Here is a 17,092-nt window from a genome sequence, read left to right as displayed (position 1 = left end):
TTCGTTTATACTGTTGTCATCATTGGGTACGTTCTTCTGGTTGCATTTCTAGCCCTCTGTATAGTTCAGACAAGCCTTGGTAGGATGTTCAGAATCCTTTGTATTTATCATTTCTGACTACACAATGATATTGGGTGTATATGTATCTGTATACATCTATATATATGTAGAGATACTGGGTGATACATATATATATGCATTTATATGTATTTTGTGTGCATCTATATTTGTATTTATGGTGGATGAGCAGCCCTAAGAAGAACTCGGCAACCCTCACACTAGAGCTGCTAGTCTTCCCTGAACACCCCATGCACCCCATGTATTTATATATACAATATATATATATATGTATATGTATTTATATTGTGAAAAATAATCTCTCTTAGTAATCAGTATCTTGGATACTCAGAGCTTCCCCCCCAGCCCCCACCCCCTTCTTCCAAAGTTCTTCAGAAGGACATGACTGATAAATGAGATTGCATTGAGTCTCATGCAGGTCAAACTCCAGCCCAAGACTGAATTGATTTAATCTGCTCAGGCTTGGTGGAAACAGATTCTTCTGCCCAGACAGCCCAAGGTTGGGAGTGGTCTGGTACGGCTGGGGGGTGGTCTGATAGAAGAGGTATTTCCTCCTTCGGGAGGTGGGGTGATATCAGCCCCTGTTGAAAAGGTATATAAACTGGGCACTCAACCCCTAAACTGAGCCAGTTCTGGACCATAGCTCCCATGCAAGGCATGTCACCAGCTTGAGAGGAATTAAAAAACGTGGACATAACCTAATTTCATTTGTCTCTTTTCTTAGAACAAACTGTTTTGGGGTTGACTATGTATAACATGTATATGCGTGTATATATACATACACATACACACACACACACACACACACACACACACACACCCCACAGGTACATATACGTGTGTTTATGTATACCACACGTGTATGCATGGATTTATGTGTACTATGTGTATGCATGTATTTAGAGATATTATATATGTGACCCCAAAGAGGGTCACAAAGAGTCAGGCAGAACGGAAACCACTAAACAACAATGTATGTATTTATATATATGCACACTACATAGCACACACATATAATATGTATGTAGTATATATGGATATGGATTCATATACTTATTAGATATGTGTATATATGCATTTTTATATATGTACACTATATATGTGTATATTATATTCTCCCTGGCTTCCTTCAGGACAGAGTTCAAATGCCCCTTTTTGCAGGAGGCCTTTCCCATCCCTCGAGCAGCTAGTGCCTTCCCCTCCCCAATAAATACACCCAACCTACTCTACAATCCAGTGACACTAGCCTCCTTGCTATATGAACAAGACACTCCATCTCCAGACTCCAAGCCTTTTCCTGGGCTGTGCCCCCTGCCTGGAATGCTCTCTCTTCTCACCTCTGCCATTTAGCTTCCTTTGGGTCTCAGCTAAAATCTCAAGCCTTTCCCACTCCTCCTTACTGTCAGTGCCTTCCCTGAGACCATCTCCAGTTTATCCTGAGTACATCTAACTGTTGGTACAGAGTTGTTTTCATGTTGTCTCCATCCATTGGACTGTGAACTCCTTGAGGGCAGGGACTGTCTTTTTGCCTTTCTTTGTATCCTCAGTGCTTGACACACTGCTATGCCTCAGCACCTGGGGCCTCTTCACCTTGGAACATCCTTCTGCTGTCCTGGCCTCCCCTTCTCCCTTTGGTGAGTTCTTTCTCAGGCCTCCATTTTTGAGGAAGGACCCACTCCCAACTTTCTTCATTTCCTTCCTGGCTCTGCTTCTGACTTTCTAGACTTTTACAGGCATGGGTGCCTACTCAGGTGCCCTTCCCCTCCTTTTTCAGTGTGTGTGTATGTGTGTTTTGTCTTCTTCCTTTCTCATCAGTCCTCCAGAATCCTGCTTGGTTATTGCATTGATCAGAGTTCTTAAGTTTTTCTTTTCTTTCTTTTTTAAAAGACATTATTTAAAACACTCTTTTTCTTCTAATTTTTGAGTTCCAAATTCTCTTGCTCCTCCCCCACCCACTGAGAAGGCAAGCAATGTGACATTAACTAAACATGTGAAATCATGCAAAGCAGAGTTCTTAAGTTTTTAAAAGTCAAGTTGTTTTTCCCTGTGTTATTGTCTTTGTATAAATTGTTTTCCTAGTTCTGCTCTCTTTACTCTGCATCAGCTCATGGAGCTCTTTCCAATTTCCTCCGAAACTGTCCGTTTTGCCATTTCTTACAGAGCAATAATATTTCCATTACATTCACCTACCATAATTTATATTGCCAGTTCTTCAATAAGAGGACAAATCCTTTAGTTTCCAGTTTGGGGGTTACTATGAAAAGAGCTGCTATAAATATTTCTGTACATAGGGATCTTTTTCCTCTATTAGGGGTATGGGCCCTATACTGATCTACCTAGTCAAAGAGTATGAGAGCATAGTTACAAATTGCTTTCCAGAAGGATTGTATTTATTTTCCAGCAGCACCCCCCAACATTTACCATGTTCTTTTTTTGTCATCTTTGACAATAAAACAGATGGTTGCTAGAGCCCAAGTTGCCTTAATTTTAATTTCTCTAATTATTATTGAGCTTTTGTTCATATGGCTATTGATAGCATGCATTTCTTCTTCTGAAAACGATTCACATCCTCTGATCATTTATTTATTGGGGAATGGCTCTTAGTCTTATACTTGTATATCTTGCATATGAGAGACCTTTATCAGAAAAACTTGCTGCTGAGTTGTTTTTCCCAGTTACCTAGTTTCCTTCTAATTTTAACTGCATTGGTTTTGTTCGTATAATTTTATATAATACAAAATGTCCATTTTATCTTTTGTCTTTATCCATTTTATCCTCCTTTCCTTCCCTATTTTCCTTCAAATCTCCACTCAAATCCCACCGTCTTCAAGAAGTCTTTCCAGGTTCCCCTTAATGCTTAGTCCTTTTTCCTCTGAGATTATCTCCAATTTTTCTTGTGTATTTTTTGTTTGTGTGTAGTTGTTTATACGACATCTCCAAGGTCTCTATTTGCCTTTTCTCTGTGTTCCCAAAACTTAGTACAGGATCTTGCTTAATGTTTGTTGAAAATAAACAAAAATACAACAAAACATTAAAAAAAGTTTGTTGACTCTCTATCCTTTATTTGGTCATGAACCCTTCCCCTTTCCATAGATCAAAAGGCAATTTCCTCCTTGCTCCTCTAATTTGCTTACAAGGTCACCTTTTGTTTTTGCTTTTTTGGTGAGGTAATTGGGGTTAAGTGACTTGCCCAGGGTCACACAGCTAGTATGTGTCAAGTGTCTCAGGCTGAATTTGAAACCAGGTCCTCCTGACACCAACTTCTATCCACCGAGTCACCTGGCTGCCCCATACAATGTTACTTTTTAAATCTAAGTCTTGTATCCATTTGGCGCACACCCTGGCTATGTGGTGAGAGATGTTGGTCTATACCTAATTTCTGCCAGAAAGCACTCCAGTTTTTCCCTTAGTTCTTTGCCAAATGGGGAGTCCTTACTTCAGTAACTGGGTTCTTAGAGTTTATGGAACATTATGTTACTGTGTCTGTTTGCTTCTGATTATAGTGTGCCTAATCCATTGATTCATCCTTGGTCAAGTTACTTCACCTCTGGCTGCCTCAGTTTTCTAAACTGTAAAATGGGGACAATATTAGCACCTACTTCCCATGCATGTATTTATAAATATTACATATGTGACCCCAAAGGGGGGTCACAAAGAGTCAGGCAGAACAGAAACTATTGAACAACAATATATGTATTTGTTGTGAGGATCAAATGAGATTATCTGTAAAGTCCTTATCACAGGGCCTGGCACATAGTAGGAGCTTAATACTTCTTCCTTTCCCCTCCCCTTTTTTTTTTTATTAAATAGCACCAAGTTGTTTTGATGATGACTGCTTTGTAGTATCCTCTGAGACTGAGGGCTACCGTGGCCTGCATTTTTTAAAATTAATTTTTGCTGATGTGTTTTTTTACATCACTTATTTGTGAAGAAATCCCTTCTCAGACTTCCACCCACCCAGAAAGCCATCTCTTGTAACAAAAGAAAAAAGAAATCCCACAGACGTTCAACAAAACTAACCCAACTGAGTGTGGCAGTGTGGTCAACAATCCACACCCCCTAGCCCACCACCTCTATAAAGAAAGTGGGGGGTTGGGGGCAGCTAGGTGGCCCTGGAGTCAGGAGGACCTGAGTTCAAATCTGGCCTCAGACACTTAATACTCACTAGTTGTGTGACTCTGGGCAAGTCCCTTAATCCCAATCGCCCCACCAAAAAGAAAAATAAAAATAAAAGAAAGTGGGGGCTCCCAATTTCCCACTTCTCAGTTTTCCTGCATTTTAAAAGAACTTAGAAAAGGCAACCCGAAGGGGTTGAAGTGCCGAAGGGACTTCAGGCACTCCTAGATGGGGAGGAGGAGATCTTGGGGTCCAGGGCATTCTGCATGCTTTATAGAGACCTTGGGACTTCTCTCCCTCTCTCCTCCTAACCCAGTGGCGAAGTGGTAGGTTCCCCACCGCACCCCCACCCCCATCACCAGGAGCTGGACCTACACCTCTTTCAAACTAGCCCGCGGATTTTACTATCGGTCCGCCGACGGGGCGGGAAGACTCTCCATCAGCCTCTGGACTACATCTTTGCTCTTCTGAACTGGTGGCCAACCGGCAGCGCGGGGCTGGGTCCGAGCTCCTGGCAGGGGCGAGGAGCGCTCGGCCAAACTGAAGGTCGTGCGGCGCGCGGGCCCCCTTTAAGGAGCCGGGGGAGGAGAGCCGAAGGGGTGGGACAGGGCCCTAGAGGGGAGGGGACTGGGCCGGGCCGGGGGGCAGGGGGAGGAGGAAGAGGAGGTGGCAGCGGGGAGCTGAGCCAGCCCAGTCGGGCGGGGCAGACTGTGGGCCAGGGGCCATGCGAGCTGGAGGTGAGCCCTGGGACCCGGACGGGAGGGGACAGGGGGTGAGGCCTCCTTCTAGTGCGAGGGACAGGGGAGCCCCCCCGGGGGAGCGAGGTTACAGGGGGCCAGTCCGTCTCCATTGGGGGGGGACAGAAAGTGAGCCCCCTCCTGTAGGTGTGAGTCCTGCTTCTTGTGAGAAGACTGGGGGAGGGTATCCCTCCGTGAAAGAGAGGGGGTGAGTTCCCTTCCGAGGGGGTGGGCTCCTCTTCCTTGCGGGGAGACGGGGTGGGCATCCCACCAGTGAGATGGGGAGACTGGGAGTGAACATACCTTCAGTAGGGTGCGGGATAGGGGGTGAGCCCCCCTCCAGGAGGAGTGGTCCCCCTTCCAGCTGGGGGAAGAGAGAAGAGGGGCGGGTTGGGATGCCCCCTCCGTTAGGGAGTATTGCTGGGGAATCCGGCCTGGGATCCCGGAGCGGCGGCAAAAAGTTGTCTCCTCCCCCCGGGTTCCTCCTCCAGCCAAGCGCAGGGGCACACCCCAGATCGACTTTGGGTCAAGTTTTCGGGTTCGCCTAAGTTGGAGCCCTGGGAAATGTCGCAGCACCTCCTCCCCTCCCACCCCACCCTCTTTGCAAAGACTGACTCAGCCGGAAGCTTGCAGGCGGAGGGCAAGAGGGGACCAGGGTAGCCTGGAAAGGGGAGACTCCTCTTCTCACCTCAGACCCAACTCTCATCCCATTCCAAAAAGACCATGCCCCTGCTGGAAGTTGTCTGAGCCTCTGGTAGAGACTCTGGGAATTCATTCCCGGGGAATGTTGAAATGATTTATCAAGAGTAATCAGCTTGGATGGGTGTGCTGGAGGAGGCCTTAAGAATCTCAGAATCCTGTTTTTAAATGCCTAAGGTAAAATTCACAGAATTACAAAGGAGACCAATTATATCAAAATATATTTCTCAAAATAAGTTTTTTAAAAAGTGCAGGGACCCCATAAATCCCCTGCTCTCCTCTCCAGCTCTCTACTTTCATTTTACAGAAAAGGACACTGAGGCCCAGAGAAGGGAAGGGATTTGCCTGAGACTGAATTAAAGCCTGAGCCAAGTCTAGCCCCCTTGGTCTCCTAGTGCCCTATTCCAGTGCTGTCTATTGATTTGTTTTCTGGGGTATTAGCTTCATTAGTGGGTGGTGCAGTGGATAAGGTGCAGGGCCTGGAGTAAGAAAATCTCCTTTTCCTGAGTTCGAATTTGGCCTCAGACACTTACTAGCTGTGTGATCCTGAGCAAGTCACTTAATAACCCTGTTTGCCTCTGTTTCCTGATCTGTGAAATGAGCTGGAGAAGGAAATGGCAAACCACTTCAGCATCTCTGCCAAGACAAACCCCAAATGGGGTCACAGTGAGTCAGACCCGGCTGAAAACGACTGAGCAGAAGCCTCATGAGTACCCATCATTGCACATACAGCAGTCAGACTGGTTGGGATGACCTTAAAGTAGTTACAAAACCAGCAGTGAAGCAGGGGAGTGTTCTCCGAGCTGGTTTTGCAGTCCTGAAGGCCTGGGTTCAAATCACTCCTCTGACACAGATTAGCTATGTGACCCCAAGAGCAAGCCCCTTCAACTCTATGTCTTAGGTTAATCTCTCACCCTATAATTCCCCATTTTCCCTTGGTCCCTGGCAGCACCTGGCCTTCTCTGTTACCTCCCAGTCACCCTAGACTACTTGGCCACACCTAGATCCCTCCCACAGTCTTTCTGTAAATATGATCTATCTTGCCTCGTTAAGGTACTTAGAGTCCTTAAGAGTCCAGCAAATATGTCGGTATTTGGAATCACACCCACCCTAACTGGTGTTTGTTTGTTTTGGGGTGAGGCAATTGGATTAAGTGACTTGCCCAGAGTCACACAGCTAGTGTTTTGTGTCTGAGGCCAGATCTGAACTCAGGTCCTCCTGGCTCCAGGGCCAGTGCTCTATCCATTGTCCCACCTAGCTGCCCCACCTGCCTGGTGTTTTAATAAACCTTGTCTTTTGCTGAAAGAAGAAGGCTTGGGTTGAATTCATTCAAGGTAGGACCTGCATCGTTATTTCAGGTTCCCAGCATCCCTAAACCTCAAGATATGGTTCCCTGACCCAAAAGAGCAAGTGGGATGACATGTAAAATTAACCTTTGCAAATTTTAAAACACCACATGTGAGCTGTGAAGGAAAGATAAGCCCTTTAGGGACAGAGGAGAGCCCAAGGACTGGGGTGACCTGGGACAGGAGTGGCCAAGGGGCAGGGCAGAGCCCAGGGGCTGGGATACCCAGGGACAGGGGTGGCCAGGGAGCAGGGCAGAGCCCAGGAGCTGGAGTGCCCCAGGGACAGGGGTGGCCAGGGAGCAAAGCAGAGCCTAGGGACAGGGGTAGCCAGGGGGCTGGGTTGCCCAGGCCCAAAAAGCAGTGTTCGTTGTGGAGAGACTGTAGCAATTTGTGGTCACCCGGAAACAGTCTTTTTTCTTTTCACCAGGAGATTGAGAAATACTGAGCTCCCTGCACGTCATTTTAAAAAAAACGTTTCCCTGCTTTTTAGGCGAGGGGCAGGAAGCCTCCTTCCTGTTGCCCAGAACGCTTTCTTTTCCCTCTCCCCAGGCTATTGGACCTGCCAGCTAGTGGAAGTTGAGGGTCCAGCCTCTGAGGATAGAGGCAGCCCCACAACGGAGCAGGGCAGCCGTTGGCATGGGGGGCAGCTGGGCCCTGAGCCACCTCCAGCTGCTGGGCTGGCTATGGCTCCTGAGAGGCACATGCCCTGTGCTGGGGACTGGCCCAGCTACCCAGGCAGGAAGCCCAGGCCCCGGCACTGTCCAGGAAGGGATGGACAGCACAGTGGACATGGATGTGAGTACTGGGGGTGGGAGGGCCACTAGATAGTGGTGCAGGAGGAAATGGGACTGACCCTCCCTGCAAATCAAGGACTTGACATGGGGGGTGGGGTAGAAGACACTTTGTCAAACTTCAGGCATTATAGGAATTGGAATTATTGTTACTCATTTTTGGTTTGGACTTCGAGTAGTTGGCATTTATAAAGTTCTTTAACGTTTGCAGAACACTTTACATGTTATTTGATCCTCACAACTACTGGGTGAGAAAGTTGCTATTATGATTTTATGATACTGTATGATATGAGGTAGTTACTATTATGATTTAACAGATGAGGACACTGAGGCACGGCCACACAGCTAATATGTGTCTGAGGCAGGCTTCAAATGCTGTCCTGTGTTCTGTCCACAAGAGAGATGGATGCTGTCTTCACCCCATTTTATTTTTCTCTCTTTTTTTTTCTGGGTGAAGCAGAGCGGTATCTACATATTTGTTTACCTATTATTCCCCTTGTCTCCCCCCCAACAATAATAATAATAATAATAATAATAATAATAATAATGATAATAACCATTTATATAGCACCTACTATGTGCCGGGCATTGTGCTAAGCGCTTTCCAAATATGATCTCATTTGATCCTCACAACAACCCTAGGAAGGAGGTGCTGTTGTTATGCCCATTTTAGAAATAAAGAAACTGAGGCTTACACAAGTCGCACAGCCAGTAAGTGTCTGAGGCTGGATTTGAACTCAGGTCTCCCTGACTCAAGCCCCTCCCTTCCCCTCACTCTATCCACATTAGAGGGCAGGGATATTTTGCATTTTTGTCTCTGTGGTTCGGGCTCTCAGTGTAGTGTCTTGCACAGGAGGCATTTAATAAAGTCTTGTTAGCTTGGCTGGAATCAATCAGGAAGCACTTATTCAACACCTACTATGTGCCACATAGTAGTGAACCAAGTACAAAGACTAAAACAATTGGCACCTACTATGTGCCAGGCATTGGTAATACAAATAAAAGAATGAAATAGTCCATCCCCTCAAGGACCTTACATCCTGTGAGGCATAAGGCTTCCCAGCTCTACCTTGGATACTTCTGAGGATGATAATTCAGTTCCCCAGAGCAATTGTGGGTATTACCTCCATTCTTCATGGATTACATGGGAGGCATTATGAGATTGTATGTAGAGTCCTGGACTTGGGTTCTGAAGATTTTGGGTTTGAATCATACACCAGAGGCTCCCTAGTAAGGTGAGCCTGTGGGGTTGAGGTTTTCCCCTCAGAACCTCAGTTTCCTCATCTCTAAAATGGGCATAGTTGCATTTGCGCTACCTATCCTTGTAGAGAGCAAATACTGTGAGCCTTAAATGTGAGTTACTAGTAGGTGAGAAAAATGATGTGACCAGAGGTTCCAACCAACCTTGCTTTTTCAATCTGTCTATCTTTCTATCTATCTAGATATCTATCTATCTATCTTTATACATATATATATATGGGGTCAAGTGACTTGCCCAGGGTCACACAGCTAGTAAATGTCTGAGACTGGATTTGAACTCAGGTCCTCCTGACTCCAGGGCTGATGCTCTATCTACTGCACCACATTGTCTCCTTGCTTTTTATCTCCCTGCATACCTCCTCCAGTCTGGTTTGGACATGTTTGCTTGCCTGTGGTCTACCACATTAGAATGTAAGCTCCTTGAGGACAGGGACCGGGTTTTTGCCTTGCTTAGTATCCCCAACTCTTAGTACGTATAGTACATGCTCTAGGGGAGAAGCAGTAGGGATCTGAATTAAGTGTGTGAGTGGAGAGTGAAAGACAGAGGCAAAGAATGGCGTGAACGGAGAAAACGACAGGATTTTGCAAGAGATTGGACAGGTGTGGGGAGAGAGAGCAACCCCAACGTTGGGAGCCGGGCTGACCAGGAGGATAGAGGTGCTCCCCCCACAGCCATAGGGAAGTCAGGAAGAAGGGAGGGTTTGGGGGCAAAGGAAATAAGTTTAGTTTGGGACAAGTTGAGTGTCCAGGTGAGGGCACTGGACCTTTGAAGGCCGGGCTTGTGTTTGTCTCTAGGCTCTGTTCCTTATCACGCGTGTTGGGCAAAGGTCACTTTAGCTCTCTGGATCTCGGTTTCCTCATCTATAAATTAAGGGGTTTGGAGGCTGGGCTAGTAAACTCTCAAGTCCCTTCATTTCTGCAGCCTGTCATTTGTCTCAGTAGTGTGTTTATTTCTTCCTTAGAAAGGAAGGAAGACAAGGCAGGAAGTGTCCCCTCTGGCCCTGGCGAGGGCCAGGCAGAGTTAATAAGTTAAAAACTAACTGGCTGGTGAGCATCTGGAGGAGGCAGCCGGGCAGCTTTTGGAGACAGCTGGTTGGTCACTTCACCTCTCTCTGCCTCAGTTTCCTCATCTATAATAACACCTACCTCCCAGGGTCATTGTGAGGGTCAACTTAGTGAACATATCTAAAGTGCTTTGATTTTGAGCATCTTAAGGTACTATGTAAAGGCTAGCTTTCATTATTATTACAATTAATATTACTGTACCGTTACTGTTACTACCACTAGTATTACTATAACCATCACTATTAGTATTACTGTTACTATTGCTATTCAGGTTGTGCACCTTTACTATTACTACCATTACTACTACTACCATTAGTATTACTATTACCATCACTATTAGCATTACTGTTACTATTAATATTACTGTTACCATCACTATTAGTATTACTGTTACTATTAATATTAATATTACTGTTACCATTACTATTACCATCACTATCAGTATTACTGTTACTATTAATATTAATATTACTGTTCCATTACTATTAAGGTTGCACACCTTTGCTATTACTACCATTACTACTACTACATTAGTATTACTATTACCATCACTATTAGTATTATTGTTACTATTGATATTAATATTACTGTTATCTTTACTATTACTATGACTGTTAACCGGAGTCACTCCAAATCTTGATGAGAGAGAATAGCAAGGACAGGGAGATAGGTCCCTGGGGGAGGATCTGGCTCTGGCTACCTTTTTTTTACAAAGTAAACAAAAAGTCCCTGCCCTTGCTTTTGTTTATGGGGTAGATGCCCAAATAGATGTCTTGGGGGCTGGTAGTAGAGGGGGTCTGAGGAATGTAAATTACTCCCAGCCCCCAAATATCTACCTGGGCTTCTATCCTATAAACAAAAGCTTTCCGGTGCTAAAATGTGCTGGGAGGGATTTCTCTTTAAGCTAACTAAGAAATGGCCTTTTGAAGAGAGAGGGGAACATTACAAATCAACATTAATAATCAAATGGTATGGCATTAAAATTAATGTTCCTCACTATTAGTATTACTACTAAGTGCGATTACTATTATCACTATTACTATTAGAATTATTGTTACTATTTTTACTATTAGTATCACTATTGCTATTATTAGTGTTACCATTAGTATGAGTATTATTACTATCACTATTACAATTAGTATTACCATTACTATCACCATTATTACTGCTGTTGCTGCTATTATCATTACTATTACTGTTACTATCACTATTGGTATTGCTATTGCTACTATTAATATTATTGTTACTATCACTGTTACTATTCCTGTTATTACTACCGTCATTACTATTATTACTGTCTATTACTATTATTACCATTACCGTTACTACTACTATTAGCACCGTTATTAATACTATTACTATTGTTACTGTTACTGCTGCCACGATTATTATTGGAGCTGGAAGGGGCCTCAGAGTCCGTCCAAACCAACTGCCCCCCCACCCCCCAGTTTTACAGACGAGGTGTGGGGTTGGGGAGGGTGCAGGCATAGGTAGAGCACTGTGTGCTGGGACAATGATGGTCTGTCCAGGGAGGAGCTGGGGAGACCAGGTAGGGGAGGGCTGTTGCCAGCTCTGTCTGTGGGTGGGTTCTGGCTCCTTTCTCCCCGGAGGCTGGGATGGATTTCCCTGACTCTTTCTCTGCCTCTCTCCCCTCACCAGTGTAGGAAGGTGCGCAGCCTGAACGATTCTGAGAGCTGTGTCTTTGTCCTGACCAACCCAGACTGCCAGAGAAATGGCGGATACTTCGACTACCTCAAAGGCGTCTTCTGCTTCTTCCCCCCAGACCTCTTGCCTTTAGCTGTCACTCTCTATGTGAGGCCTTGCCCTTGGCGGGGGGGGGGTGCATCCTCTCTCTCCCACCCTATCCTCCACACAGCTGCCCCAAGGGGCAGGGGCAGGGTGGAGGAGGGGAGACATGCACCTCAGCTTCTGGGGCCTAGTGGCTTTCCAGGTGTCAGAGCCCCTCAGTCTGGGGGGATTAGCTGAAGCAGGGGAGCCCCTCCCTCACCGTGGGGGCTTTGATGTACATGCACCCCAACCCTAATTCCCCTCTATCCCTGGGCCTCATTAGGTACTCTGGCTGTTTTATCTCTTCCTGTTTCTTGCTGTCACAGCGGAGAAGTTGTAAGTCTGACCCTTCCCAGGCTTAGGATGGGGAGGCAGAGGGTGGCGGTGGGGTTCTACGCCCCTGGAGTGGGAGGAAGCCAGGTATGGCGTCATGCCCAGGTTACAGAGGAGGGGATGGAGTCAGTGCCTTGTTAGGGCCCCCTGTATCCACCATGTGGTGTGGCTGCTCAGGCCCAAGTGAGCCCATGAGCATCACTGGACATGGTGAGTTGGAAGAAACAGGCCTGTTCACTCTGGGGTGGGGGGGGGTTCTTGCCCCAGGAGGCTCCATTGTCGGCCTTTCTCCTCACAGCTTCTGCCCCAACCTGTCAGCGATCTCGATCACCTTGAAGCTTAGCCATAATGTGGCAGTATCTTTTTCAGTGATGTAGTTAGGGAGGATGCCCTGGAGAAAAGAAGTTGGGATCAGGGGAGACCTTGGTAATGGAGAGAAGGTTGAGAACAGGAAGGAGCCTGGAGGGATGGAGATAAGATTAGGGGAATAAGGACTAGGCTAAGGAGATGGAGGAAGGGAAGAGAAGGCTGCAGAAAAAGTTGGGAGAATAAAGAGGAGGCTAGAGCAATGGGGAGTGGGAGGTCTTCGAAGACAGGAGGCTAGAGGAATAGAGAAATAGCCAGGGAGATGGAGGGGAGGCTAAGATGAGTGGAGAGGAGATATCTAGAAGTTTGGGAGAGAGAAGTCTGGGGTGATGGAGGAAAAGTCTGGGGTCTTGGGGAGAAATATGGAATTGGGGGAGGAAAAGTTTGGGTCATGGGGAAGAAAGAAGTATAAGGTCAAAGGGAGAAGTCAGAGGTCATAGGGAACAGAGAAGTCTGGGGTCATGGGAAGGAGAGAAGTCTGGGGTTATGGGGAGGAGAAGTCTGGGTGATGAGGGAGAAGACTGAGGTCATGGGGGAGAAGTCTGGGATTGGGGAGGAAAAGTTTGGGGTCATGAGGAGGAGAGAAGTGTGAGGTCATAGGGAAGAGAAGTCTGGGGTCATAGGGAGGAGAGAAGTCTGGGGTCATAGGGAGGAGAGAAGTCTAGGTGATGGGGGAGAAGTCTGAGGTCATGGCGAGAAGTTTGGGGTTCTAGAGCATGACCTGGGAGAAAAGAGAAAAGGCCTAGGAGATGGAGGGCAGGCCGAGGAGCCTGGGAGGGTCTGGGAAGGTCTAGGGGATGATAGGGTTGTGGAAAGTTGGGAGACTGGACTGGTCAGGGAGAAGGCCCCAGAAGAGGTCAGAGCCTCTGAAGATGGAGAATATGGGATTCTGGGCTTGAAGCTCTGTGAGAAGCTCCCAGGGCATCATTCTGCCTGGGAGGGGTTGGCATTGCTGCCCCTGCAGTGACTCTCCTTGACCTGGTGCTCTCCATGGTGTCACCTTCCTGGCCTTCGGCAATGGTGCCCCTGATGTCTTCAGTGTGCTGGTAGCCTTCTCCAATTCTCACACCGCTGGGCTGGGCATCGGAGCACTCTTTGGTATGGGGGTGAGGGTAGGTGGCAGCTGGAAGGAGCTCCGCATGGGCTCCGGCCTACCCTGACCCGATGGCGCCATGTTGGTCCCCTCAGGTGCTGGTGTGCTGGTCACCACGGTGGTAGCTGGTGGCATTGCCATCATCCGGCCTTTCACAGCAGCCTCCAGACCCTTCTTCAGAGACATCATTTTCTACATGGCGGCCATCTTCATGACCTTCACTGCACTCTACATAGGCAAGGTCACTCTGGCCTGGGGCCTAGGTAAGACTGTGGGCTGGGGAACGGAGGCCCAGCTCCTGTCTAAGGGGTGCTGGCAGTGGATTAGTGCAGGTTGGAAGATGCAGAGAGATGCTGGGAGCTCAGGCTTCTCCTTCTGCATGCCGGCAGGTTACCTGGCCTTCTATGCCTTCTATGTGTTCACCGTGGTCCTCTCCACCTGGATATATCGGCGGCACTCTGTGGCAGTGCTCTCCCACTCCCCACCTGACCCACCAAGTAAGGGGGCCCCTGCCCTGGGGAGGGCACAGCCCTGAGGTGGGGGAGGCAGTGGGTTCCAGGATCTTGTCTCTCTTTCTTCCTTGTGCCTCTTCAACCTGACCCTCTGCTCCCTCTTGGCCTTGCCTTCATCTTTTTTTTTTTAATTTTAGTTAGGCAATGGGGTTAAGTGACTTGCCCAGGGTCACACAGCTAATGAGTGTTATGTGTCTGAGGCCAGATTTGAACTCAGGTCCTCCTGAATCCAGGGCCAGTGCTCTGTCCAGTGCACCAACTAGCTGCCCCTGGCCTTGCCTTCAGATACCTGCTTCCAGCAGGTAAGATGATAAGAACCCCAGAGGCCATCCTGAAACCCCAACAGGTGTCACCGAAAGTGCACGGTGCTAAGTGGAAGAGCTGGGAGTTGACTTTAGAGCCACCAAGTGGTAGAAATCCATCAGTCAATAAGCATGTTGTTCAGTTGTGTTTCAGTCATGTATGACTCTTCATGACCCCATTGGGGGCCTTCTTGGGAAAGAGTGGTTTGCCATGTCTTTCTCCAGTGTATCCCCATTATATAGATGAGGAAACTGAAGCAAACGGGGTTAAGTGACTTACTCAAAATCATACAGCTAGTAAGTATCTGAAACTACATTTGAACTCAGGTCTTCCTGACTCTTGGCCCAGTGTTCTAACTGCCTCATTTCCTTCTTATTACTCCAATAGCCATCCCACTCCCCCGTTTCCAAGCCGTTCCACTCACGAGGTCACAGAATCCTAATAACTAAAGTTGTTATCCCAATTCGATCCTCAGAACAACTGTGTGCAGGAGATGCAATGGTCACCTTCTACAGATGGGGAAGCTGAGTCTGAGAGAATGTAAAGAGCCCCTTAGAATTAGGAGGGCATGTAGCCCACCTAACCCATGCCTGAGCAGGGAGCTTGCCTATGGTCATTCTTAGAGGTAGAGCTGGAAAAGTGTGTTAGAGCTCGTTGAGTCCTTCCCTTTGTTTTTTTTCAGATGAGGAAACTGAGGCCCAGAAAAGTTCAATGACTTTCCCAGGGTGACACAGATAGTAAGAAGCAGAGCTAAGATTTGAACTCAGGTCCTGAGACTCCAAATGAAGTGCCCCCTCCAGTGTGTCATGATTTACTCTTGTCCTGAAGAGCCATGGCTCTTAGAGGAAGACCTCCAGTGATGAGGAGCCATCACGACCAATTTATGCAGCACTAGACTGTCCCGCTGCTTCCTCCCCACCCTTCCACGCTTGACCTAATGCTCCTCATTTTGGATGGGGACAGAGGGACCCTGGGCAGTGTCCCCTTCCCCCATTGTACAAACCCCCCTGGAGGTCACCTGCTAGAACCTTAGTCTGGTAAGCCTCAGCCCTGGGCTTTTTCCCCATCTTTGCCCAGCCTGGGTCTTATCTCCCCAGATAGACTAGACAGAAGTTCCCAGAGGGCAGAGGCATTATCTCTTTTTTGTCTGTGGTCACAGCAGATGCTTGGTAACTTTTACTGACTCTTGGAAGGAGCAAATGGGTGAGTGAGTGAGTGACTTCTCCCCTCTCACCTGTACAGTTCTGCCAGTGGACTCTGAGGATAGAAGCTCTTCTGTGGCCAACAGCTATGATTATGGTAAGTCTGGATGGGGTATAATGGATAATAATAATAAATAAAATAGCAACAACAACAATATTTGTAGTACAGTAGGAAGAATGCTCGATGTGAAATCAGGACCAGGGTTCAAATTCCAGCTCCTTAGGTAAGTCACTTAACCTCTGTGGGCTTTAGTTTCCTCTTCTGTCAAATGAAGTGGGTTGGATTAGATAAACTCTGAGGTCTGTGCTCGCTTTATGTGGATAATTCTAAGGTAATAATTTAAGGGTTACAATGTGCCCTCATTTGGAAGAGTTGGAAGGAGTTGTGGCAAGAGAGGGGAGCTTTTTCTCTAGAAGGTCCGTGGATCCATAATCAGTCCATTGATAAGCCTCTATGGGTCAGGCACTATGCTACGCACTGGGAATAGGGAGAAAGTGAAACAGCTGCTGCTCTGCAGGGGCTTACAATTTATCACATCATTTTGTCCTTGGTGGGAGCATGGGGTAGGAGGAGGTGAAGAACAATCATAGGTCACGTGCATGTGAAAAGCAGACTTTGGGGACAGAGCACAAGGTTGTAGGTACAGGTCACCAGGTCAATTCAGACATTCCCCTGCCTCACTCTGCTGTGGTTGAGTAACAGCAGGAGTGGGGCAAATGCCCTGAGATGGTCAGTTAACATTTATTAAACACCTACTATGTGCCAGGCTGTGCTAAATGCTGGGGATACAGAGAAGTCAGTGAACATTTATTAAACACTAATTAATTAAACACTGTGTTAAGCACTGAGGATACAGAGAAGTCAACGTTAAGCACCTACTATGTGCCAGGCACTGGGGATACAGAGAAGTAAACATTTATTAAGCACCTACTATGAATCAGGCACTGTGCTAAGCTCTGAGGATACATAGAAGTCAACATTTATTAAGCACCTACTATGTTCCAGGCACTGGGGATACAGAGAAGTCAACATTTATTAAGCACCTACTATGTACAAGGCACATTGGGGATCCAGAGAAATCAACAAACATTTATTGAGCACCTACTATGTGCAGGGCACTGTGCTAAGCACTAGGGATACAGAGAAAGATAAAATTAGTCCCTGCCCAATCCAGTCCAATCCAATCCACATTTATTTAGTGTTTGCCTTGTATCAGGAACTGTGCTAAGTGCTGAGGTTATTATAATTAGACTGTTCTGTAATGGAGGCGACAACTCTGGACCAAGGCCTCTGGGCAGGGTAAAGTGGAGGTAATAGCGTTGAGAGGAATCAGAAACAGTTCTCACTGGAAAGAGTGAAAAGTTCCCTCTCTCTAAAGAGAATCTTAGATTTAGAGTTGGGG

The 17,092-nt window shown here is 46.9% G+C and overlaps 1 protein-coding gene across 10 annotated transcripts in view; it reads left to right on the top strand.

Annotated features, from left to right (window-relative positions):
• Positions 1-4,837: 4,837 nt before the first annotated feature.
• The window catches only part of SLC8B1 (solute carrier family 8 member B1), a 31,289-nt gene continuing 19,034 nt past the window's right edge, over positions 4,838-17,092 (top strand). For 9 of the 10 annotated variants that reach the window (XM_078154335.1, XM_078154340.1, XM_078154342.1 and 6 more), the window contains exons 1-9: positions 4,838-4,931; positions 7,526-7,771; positions 11,752-11,904; positions 12,164-12,216; positions 12,512-12,570; positions 13,573-13,677; positions 13,768-13,935; positions 14,062-14,169; positions 15,730-15,786. In XM_078154335.1, the coding sequence (XP_078010461.1) occupies positions 7,613-7,771; positions 11,752-11,904; positions 12,164-12,216; positions 12,512-12,570; positions 13,573-13,677; positions 13,768-13,935; positions 14,062-14,169; positions 15,730-15,786 (862 nt within the window). In that variant the 5' untranslated portion in view covers positions 4,838-4,931; positions 7,526-7,612. Of the gene's footprint in view, positions 4,932-5,407; positions 5,808-7,525; positions 7,772-11,751; positions 11,905-12,163; positions 12,217-12,511; positions 12,571-13,572; positions 13,678-13,767; positions 13,936-14,061; positions 14,170-15,729; positions 15,787-17,092 lie in introns of those variants that run through there. The other variant, XM_078154333.1, reaches the window with a different exon arrangement.

The sequence above is a fragment of the Phascolarctos cinereus genome, unplaced genomic scaffold (genome assembly GCF_003287225.1).
Source record: "Phascolarctos cinereus isolate Bilbo 61053 unplaced genomic scaffold, phaCin_HiC Scaffold_4;HRSCAF=312, whole genome shotgun sequence".
NCBI lineage: Eukaryota > Metazoa > Chordata > Mammalia > Diprotodontia > Phascolarctidae > Phascolarctos > Phascolarctos cinereus.
Note: the sequence above shows the minus strand (reverse complement) of the source record. Positions and strands in the feature narration are given on the sequence as shown.